Source organism: Anneissia japonica, unplaced genomic scaffold (assembly GCF_011630105.1).
Source record: "Anneissia japonica isolate Jap-2015-1 unplaced genomic scaffold, ASM1163010v1 scaffold2644_len28510_cov111, whole genome shotgun sequence".
Classification (NCBI taxonomy): domain Eukaryota; kingdom Metazoa; phylum Echinodermata; class Crinoidea; order Comatulida; family Comatulidae; genus Anneissia; species Anneissia japonica.
In genome coordinates, this window is record NW_022688134.1 from 1880 (window position 1) to 12166 (window position 10287).

A 10287-nucleotide genomic window follows, 5' to 3' on the forward strand; every position below is an offset into this window, starting at 1 on the left:
TGTTAAATGATGCACTACGGGATAGGTTAGTGTGTGGCCCTGTGAATGAGAATATTCAATGTCGGTTGCTGTCAGAGAAAAAAAACTGGCATATGAAAAAGCTCTCGAATAATCTGTGGTTTTTGAATCGGCGACAAAGGAGGTAAAGGAGTTACGTACATCACCTGCATAGGCGTAGATCCTGGGGGGATGGGGGATATATCCCCCAATATTTGAAAAGGGGGGATGGTCCATTGTATCATCCACCCCCCCCCCCAATATTTTGACTATGTATGGGATAAATTAATGGAGCTTTACACACTTCAAAAGACTGTCACAGATATAATTTGCACAGTCTTATGCGCTTACAAAGATGAAAATTAGCATAATGTATTAATGTTGATAACAAAATTATTTTATCTGGTACCAATCTAAGCTCTTCTTTCCTTAGATGTTAGATGTGCTTGCAAAGAGAGCCACATTTCACACTGAAGGGTGTGTACGACATCAGTAATGTTATATCAATTCCAAGAATGTTTAAGGTTATATCGGTTGATGAGGAATTTATTGATTAGGCCTATAAAAGCAGAAACAAATTGCAACTGGAAAACCAGTTCAGAAGGGAGTTTGATGTTGGTGCAACTGTTGGTGTTAAAAATAACAGAGGTGGTTTGGTTAGGTACCGTATGTGAAAGGCATTATCCTTTAAACGGTTGGGTCCATTGACATACTTGGTTCGAGTAGGAACCACAATTAGATACTGTCATGTGGATCATTCATTGCCAAATGTGCCTGAACCTAATACACAATTACCGGTCGAACCGAATGAGAACAGACCACCTGTTCCCTTGCGCAGATCCCAGCGAAAATGTGAAGCAGGGATAAATTAAACTTGTAGTGCATGCAGTACTGTAATACTGTACCGTGTTCTAGTAAAAGAATGCGGGGAGAGTGTAGTCCTACTTACTTCGCGTAGTAGTTCCTGTACTACAAAATGTGATGCGTATGCGCGCAGCGAATGTATATCGCGTGCACATGTAATTAGGCACTAACGTGGTGGCCAACGTGTATCCTAGTTCTTGGATCCCGGCTGCCATGAGTAAAGACGTGTGTTATTGTTATTGAGTTGTTGAATAAAAGTTGTTGAACCCACGGCCTGGTTCGGTCTCTTCTTCTGTAGCATTGGATTCACTCAACTACATAGCAGCTGGCAGGGAATTAAATTACAACATCTTGAAACAAAACCATGCAGTCTGCTTTTTTATAATCTACACAATCAAAATGACATTGTAACTTATTGTACGTAGAAAAACATTTCATTCTATAATATTACAAACTGGTTTGTTAAAAGAATACAATAATAGTAAATATATCTTACCGTGAGTTTGCCAAAATAACAGTGTACCGATAAAGATCTGGTAAAAATAGTAATTATAATAAATTCGTTATACAATATCCAAGTTTTATATAATCTTTAATTGATCTATTTTAGATAAAAGCCAATGTAGTTAAGACCACAATTTCTGATTATTTATTCACTAAAATGTCAAGATAAGCATGCTTGTGAATGAAGAATTCCAAACAAATGGCTGCTTCTTAAACATTTGAACACCCGGCCGGTTGAAGAAGCGGTTTGACGCAGTTGGGGTTTCAATCCCTCACTGTGTATTTCGCTCTTGAGCAAGGCACTTTATCTGCATTGCTTTTCTCCATCCAGGAGTAGAAATGGGTACCTGGTGGGACTGGCTGCTCCTGCAGTGCTGAATACCAGCAGCAACACTTTACGTATGTGGACCCAATGACCAGGGAAACGAATTGCCCTAATAAATGCCCATACCAACAGTACCAGTACCGTGTATTATTATACAATTATTAAATACACTTATTAGGCCTACATTAAAAAGTGAAATTACATTTTAAATAATTATAACACATAATCAGTATTACTTTAAAATGAGTCCTCATTATTATTATTAATAAAATTATAATAATATCATGGCTACAAAATTGGTTTCATTTTGTGAAGCCTATAGTACAAAAAAAAAACAAACATATAACAAATCTTACGTTGTACAGTTCCATTTTACAAGATTGAGTTGTGCAGGCCAACACGAATGGTACACGTCTCGACAGTGAGCATTACCCAACTGGTCAGTATCAGGAGGATCCTCATTTTATATCATTCGATGATAAGAATCTAAACATCAGGCAATACAAATGTAGCATAGACATGCAAATACACACTTGATCGTCTCATCAAGAATTTTTACATTGATAATTGAGTGTGTACAGTATTCATGACAATAGGCATAATCGACGTACGAAAGTTTATTAATTCCAAAGGATATTCATAGCCACAAGCTACTGCGATCAATTTTGAATTTATATAGTAACATATTAAAGAAATTTCAGGAATATCAATCTTCTAACACCATGGTATTCGTCAATTAAAACATTCTAAAAAAACTGATATGAAAATACTAAAAATATTAATAGAACATGTAGAACTGTTGATACACCGGGTAAGACTACACTGGCTTACAGCATGTACTACGACGATAAGGGATCCCTAAATCATCGTAAATGCCTTTTTTTTGCATAGATTTAATTGATCCAATATGTTTCCGAGAAAGACCAACATGCAACAAAGGTATACAATATTCGACACAAGGGCGTACATAAGTGCAATATAATTATATTGATCAAGTCATTTAACAGGTACCGGTACCCGAAATTTCTTTAGACGTCGAAACAAGTGGAGTCTTTACTACCCTTTGAAACGATCATGTTAATATCAGCACCCTACTTGGTCATTCTGCACTAGAATACCTAAACTTTTAGCCTCACTTACTTTAAATAAGGGTTAAATAAATGATTACCTAATTAATTACAAGGGTACAGGAGTGACAAATTTATAACAAACAGTGGTACAGTTTAGGGTTAGCGTTGAGTTTGCTTTACTCCAATCGACTAGATCATCAAAAAAGCTCTGCATGTTAGATGTTGTGGTAAACTAGACTAAAGTCATCCACATATTTGAAATGATCCACTTATTGTGTTTGTACATGCATCATTAGACCCTAATAAATGCCGCTAGCCTAATTATGTGCCTTGTGGTTCCACATTTAATATGTTCCTATTCTGAAAATTCACCATTTTATTTAACTCCCTGTCTATGGTCACATAAGAAACCAATTAACTAAGATAGAATTTAAGATCTGGTACATAGTGATATTAATTTGTTTTTAGCAGTATGGCATCAAATAGACTGGTTCCTGATACATGTGTTTGGGGTGATTGCTTGAGTTTATTTTTGATCAATTGAATGCCCTATTTGACGCTAGATTATTCAGTGTCAAAATTGTTTTCAAGCAATAGGGCACAATAATTACATGCCCAAAACTACATGCATGAACAAACCCATAGCTAATAGGTGATTGGAAATACAATTTTGCTTGTTTACAAACTTAAGGACGTCAGCGTCACACACAATTCGAGCACTGCTATTATTGTTATTATTATTATTATTATTATTATTATTATTATTATTATTATTATTATTATTATTATTATTTGTATTATTATTATTATTATTTGTAGTAATTGTTATTGACGGGATGAAATATACAATAACTAGATTTGCTTCAAGAGAATCAATTACAGGTGAAATTTTGCCCTACCTGACGTGGACATGTACTTAATACTCAGTACGTGTAAAAATAATTGCGGAAACACTTCACACGTAAAGTTGGAGAGACAGCCTTGTGAACTCTGTGAGGAAGCAGAGGGGGTTTAAGAACAGTGAAAGAAATGGGTCTATCATCAAACATAGTGGACCGAAAATTGGCAACCCAGAATTATTACGTCTGCTAGCTGCAAGTGAAACAATTTGCAACTGATGTCAAATTTCTTTCAAATTCGTTTTTGAATCATATCGATTCGTTTGTTTGACTTGCCCTGTCCCAGACAAGTGAAAAATACTCGGTGACTGGCCGGACGAAAGATTTGTACATATCCAGAGGTTAGTTCTGCACCTATACCTTGGTCTAATGGTATGATACTCGCTTTCACAACGAGATGACAATAGTTTATACAAATGGAAATGGAACTTCATGTTTAATTGCTATGCTTGATACAACATCACGTTCCTAATCGAGCACTATACAAAAGGGGTTGAAGACAACGATATTTTATAAATATTGGCCTATAATGCGTCTACATCACTATTGTATTGTTTATATTTTACAGTACTGTATACAACTTGCAATCAGCCAATCATGTGCATTCAGTAAATTTGGTGAAGGCCAGAGGACTGGCCGAAAATTTCTTTCGAAAATAAATACAGTGTTCAATACTCTACATGCCTTGTCATAATTATTTGTGCCAATATCACTCAAATGGGTAAAAGAAAGAACAAATCCAGCACAAAAAAGTTAAAGACCGGAGTATAATTATTATAGAATGATAGATAATAACGTTTTATGTTTTATAAAAAGTGTAATATTATTGACATTATTAAAATGTCCTCTACCTGAATGCTATAGAGGGCCCAGAAAAGCACCCAGGTATAAAAAAAAAAAAAATTATATCTGGACGCAAAGGGTAGTGCGATCTCAAAATACTGTAATGGCAAAATCATATCTCAATTCGTATTTTAAATCATGTGGATAAGACAATTTATTGCCATAATGATAGAAAAATAATTATCCAATATTTCTTGTCAATTCTAGAAGTAAATGATTTTAGATGCTTAGTCCTCCATGGTTAAATGAAGTGCAAGAAACACGAATACATATATAACACAATATAAAATAACAATAACAAGTATTAAATGTATACAGTAATCCAATCTGGTTGAGTGAGTGACCCGCTCTGGGCCCTTGGCCTTTTAAGTCTTATGTTTTCCCTTATGTCTAGGATTTTGCAGCAATGGCAACGTCCAAATGGTGAAGGAACAGATATTTAATATCAGTACATTCAATGTCAGGGGACTAAATAATGAAATCAAGCGTAATCAGTTAGCACAAAATATCATCAACTATAACGTCGATGTAGCCTGCTTACAGGAAACAAAAACCGAGAAGCCGATCAACGAGGACATACGCGGGGGACGCTTCATTAACATGGGAGCTGGGATCAGGCATTACGGGAATGGCTTCTTCGTTCACAAGAGATGGGTTAAAAGCATTCACAAATATTGGAAAGTATGTGAAAGGATTTCGGTTTTTCAAATTAAAACAAGAGAAAGGAAGGTAATTTGTATCGTTAATGTTTATGCACCAACTAGCGTTAGAGTTGATAAAGACGGCACGGAACTAGATAGTCTGTATAGATAAGACCTACAAACAATTACACGAACATATAAAAATAAAACATTCCTAATTATTTGCGGCGATTTAAATGCGAAAGTAGGTAAATATCAAGGTAGAGAAAACTGTCTAGGACAGCATTCGAGAGGAATTAGAAATAATACTGGTCAGGTTCTCGTTGATTTTTGTGAGACCAATAACCTTTTCATTACTTATAGTGCATTCAAACATCCCGCTAGACACATTACAACATTCTCACAACAACGGAAACGCAGCGACGGACATTTATATACTATCTATAATCAAATCGACTATATTACTTGTAATCATACAGTGGGACATTGACTTATAGCGATCATAGGATTGTGATTACTAGCTTGTACCTTTCAAATCAAAGAAGAGGAGATTAAACAAAGTTTAAAACAACTAACAATAACAGAGCGGCCGGCGAAGACATGATAGCAGGAGAACTTCTTAAATACGGCACGGACATACTTGCCCCTGTTATTGCGTACATAATGTATTTAGAGAGCATAAACACCAAAATATAAATAATGGAACACTCATTGTACTACATAAACCAGGTAAAGAAAAAGGACCAATTAAAAATTTAAGACCAGTTATATTGTTAAACACAATAAGGAAATGTCTCTCAATAACTATCATGAATAAAATTAGGGACAAAATTCGACAACTACCTACATATCAGCGGATTTCGCAATGGTAGAAGTACTAGTGACGTGTTATTTTCTTACAAATGGTTCATAGCAAAGGCATTTAAATACAAGATGGAAATACATATAACAGGCATCGACTTTTCAAGCGCATTTGATACTATCCACGGAGACAAACTTTTAGAGATTCTAAAGGAAATCATAGACGAAGATGAACACCGCATAGTCAGATTTCTACTTAGCCAGACGGGACTTAACGTATGTATCAAAGGTGCATCAGAGATATTCTCACTAGAATCAAACATCGGAACACCGCGAGGCGATAGTCTAAGCCCCATCCTATGTATAGTGTATCTGGAACACGCACTTAAATATCTTCGATTGGAACGAGAAGTGGACTTTCCAATAGAACTTGCATACGCCGACTACGTGGATTTTGTGTGTTTAGAGAAAAGAAACAACATAGATGAATTTGAACAACACATGTAAAATTTTAATCTTAAAGTCAACAAAGAAAAAACCGAGTACATTATTATAAAAAGAGATGAAAAAGAAGAATGGAGAAAAACCAAAAAAATAGGATCCCTTCTCGGAGATAGCGAAGATATCGCACGCCGTACGCAACTCGCGTCAGTATCATTTAATCCCCTTCATACTATATGGATAAGAAAGGATAAAGTTAAAGAAAAAGTCAGACTAAAGTTATATAATGCCCTAGTTAAACCAATCCTAACGTACAACTCTGCAACATGGGGATTAACTAAAGAGGAAGAACGAAAACTTGATTCATTTCATAGGAAGCATCTTAGAAAAATTGTAGGAATTCGTTACCCACATAAAATCAAAAACACAAAATTATATGATCGGTGCAAGGTGAGACCAATCTCATTAGACATTCTTGAATCTAGATGGAGACTTTTCGGTCACATTCTTAGATTGCAAAGGGAAGTCCCAGCTAAGAAGGCAATAAACTACTATTTCGAGAACTCTAAGCATAAGAAATATAGAGGACGATCACGAACCACACTACCAGTTACTCTATCGAACGACCTGATCACCCTTTACAAACAATTACCATCTGCACTAAAACCCAGGATCAATAATTTAAAAGATGTAGAAACAATACAAAGAATCGCAGAAAGCAGACATGGTTGGAGAAAAGAAATCCTAGACATAAGCAAAGCAGCCGAGGCGGGAAAGTCATCCGACTATCTGGCAAACCGGCAGTAAAGTAAGTAAGTAAGTAGTAATCCAACCAACTGCCAGTTTGGACAAGGATGTAATGTATCACCATTATTGTTTTGAATATACATTTCTGATTTAAAATTATTTTCTTGTTCAATCTTGGAATTTTCTTGGAGGAATCCAGGTTGGTTCCCTGGTTATACCGGAGTGAATGATTGGATATACATCGATGATATTGTTTTGCTTGCAGAATCACTAAGTTAAGTTAATAATTTATATAGTAAACGCTCTTGAAAATTATTATTGTGATATGTGGGATTTGGATGTTAAAACGGGGAAAACTAAGCCATCATTTTTTAGAAGGGGCGCAATAGTGACCAAAGATGAACGATGGACATATAATTATCTTAGTTTTAAAATAAGATCATGGACACTTGATACGAATATTGACCAAGAATAAATAGGTATTTTTAAGATCAAAAGTTTTCTTAAAGTTAATTGACTCATTAACCCTGGTTTGAAAATGTATCTATTTGACTCCATGGTTGTATCTATTCTTCTATACGGCTCAGAAGTATAAGGTTGTGACAATTGTGTTAAATATGAAATACCGTAACACATACAAAATATTGCAACCCTTACGCCACCAATATCACCAGAACATTGGGAAAGCTTTGGCGTCCCCCGCTGCCGCTATGTATAGAAGTGAATGAAAAAGTGGCCTCCTATTGGTTAAGAGTAATAACTATGGAACTAAACCGGCTTCCTTTTAAAAGTTATAATAGGCAATTAGTATAATTATATCATACACTATTGGAAATCATTATGGGAAGATTAGATTAATGCTTTACATTTTTTGAATGCATTTATCTATCCTAAGTATAATAATTTCCACTAGTGTATGAATTATAAGCACTTTACCGATTTCTTTATTAGTCAATCGCTGTCTTTAAAGTTTAGTTTTGCATTGTAATTAAACTGTTGCAGAAGTTATCGGTTGCTAAATTGATTTGAAGTACATTTGTGCGCGTATGTACATTTAGCTGTGCACAAAGATGGTAGTTGCTACTGAGGCTTATCTTCATAAGAATGGACCAGGGGTGGCGCCAGCGGTGGGGGGGGGGGGGGGGGGGTCCCCGTCGGGGAGAGCTGCCCCCCCCCCCCGTCGGGGAGAAAAAGCACAATTCGTCTGGGATAAAAGAAAAATAATATGTATTTTTTACATATTAGTAGACTCTAAAATCGATTAAATATGCTTTTGAAACCCCTTAATTGTCAAAGTTTTCGGGGCTTCGCCCCCAGGACCACTTTCTGAACATTTTATTCGAAGCTCGACCACGCCCACTTTGCTTTCGTCTGGGAAATTTGACCCCTCGTCGGGGCAACGGTCCCCCGTCGGGGACCTCGGCTCCCCCGTCGGGCAAATCCTGGCGTCACCCCTGGAATGGACGTCGCCTTGTTCGAAGCAAGAAATCAAATTGTCTTACCCAGTACCGCTTGTAGGCCTATATATAATAGGCGGGAAATTTACCTATACAGTAATAGAGATCAGTGGTTGTCGATGCAGGGTTTGCACTACAGTTAAAATAGTATGTAATACAGTATTATAAATAAATATTGTATTGTGTTTGAAGAATCTGTTATGAGTTTACTATTCTGATAGGTATTCGTCAAAGAAATACATTTTCATGGAGCCTTTTAGAGAACATAGTAGGCCTAATCACTATTTTGGTCGGTGCAGACAGGTTAAATCGAGTTATACATAATATTAAATTTTAAGTGACTTTCTCCGGGTTCTAATTTACCTTGTTTTACGAATGCAATGTTTTCAAGTACCCACTGAACAAACGACGATGAGCGAGAGTCTGTTCTCTCTTTCTGTTCTCTCTCTCATAGTACATTGTACAAGTTGTTTTGTCCTTTTCACACGAACAAAAAAAAATTCCTAAATCGCCTGTACCAATGAAAAAAAAAGTACACGGTTTGGGATAGGAAATAACATTGAGAGTTCGTGATGACGTTACGATTGACTTATTATATGTTTTTTGTTATGATACACCAACATAAAATGCATAGTATTTCGTTATTGTTACTGTATATTGGCCTACAATTACACAGTTGGTTATAAATGTTTTTTAGCTTACATGTTTTCTAAATCATTTTAACTAATGATATTGTTATCTAATTAATTTTTTTTTTTGGTATATATCAAAATATAAATACAAACGACAGCCAGAAATTTCATAGTTTACTAATTACTAATTACGATGTACTCTAAAAATATTTGAAATAGGCCTACTTGAATTAACTAGTCTAGCATTACTTAATCGGAATATTAAATTAGGAACATAAAAAATAAGGTATCAACCCACAGAAAAACTACATTCGAGAAATGATCCAGTCCTAACGGTATTTGACCATTGGTCGAAATCCAGTTTGCCGAACCCGGTTTGCCGAATTTAGCCCACTTTGCCGAAACCCAGTTTGTCGAATTCTGGTCATCGAAAACATGGAATCCCATTTGGTCGGAGCCCGGTTTGCCGAATTCTGTCGTTTTTGTACTAAATGTAATAACGGCAATTATGTAAGCGTAACCGAATGTATAAATTCAAAACTTAACAACCATAAAAAATTAGATAAAGACCATCAAATTTATGGGAGAACCACACGTGTGTATTGTTGTAGATTAATATTGCAGTGGCGCCTTCAAGCGGAGGGGGCGCCGGCCCGCCCTTCCCCCTAAATTTTTCAAAATTGTAAAACATTGGAGAAAGAAAGAAAATTATTTTCAAATTTTAAGTCTGAAAGTACCATGTCCTGCCATGCTATAATCGTAAATTTTCTTACTTCAGCCCCAACCATGGGGCTGAGGTAGACAGACCCTCCATCTGTCAACGTCTTTTCCTGGGCCCCCACTATTTCAAATTCCTGGAACCGCCACTGTATTGATATATATATATATATATTTTCTTAAGGTATGCATAATATTATCTTAATTGAACATTATATATTTTTAATATAAATAATATTTATATTAAAAATATATAATGTTAATATTAAAAATATATAAAGCATATTATGCTTATCGGACATTTTATCTGATTAATTTGATTTTCTTAAAGAATCATTAAATTATGTCA

General features: G+C 35.6%; 1 protein-coding gene across 1 annotated transcript; it reads left to right on the plus strand.

Annotated features, from left to right (window-relative positions):
* The first annotated feature begins 4922 nt into the window (after window positions 1-4922).
* LOC117121301 lies at window positions 4923-5315 on the plus strand. The gene has a single exon (XM_033266447.1). The coding sequence runs from the start codon at window positions 4923-4925 to the stop codon at window positions 5313-5315; it is 393 nt and encodes a 130-aa protein (XP_033122338.1).
* The last annotated feature ends 4972 nt before the right edge of the window (window positions 5316-10287 follow it).

Excerpts from the sequence above, each read along its gene's own strand:
- LOC117121301 (XM_033266447.1), top strand. The coding sequence starts at position 4,923 with ATGGTGAAGGAACAGATATTTAATATCAGTACATTCAATGTCAGGGGA.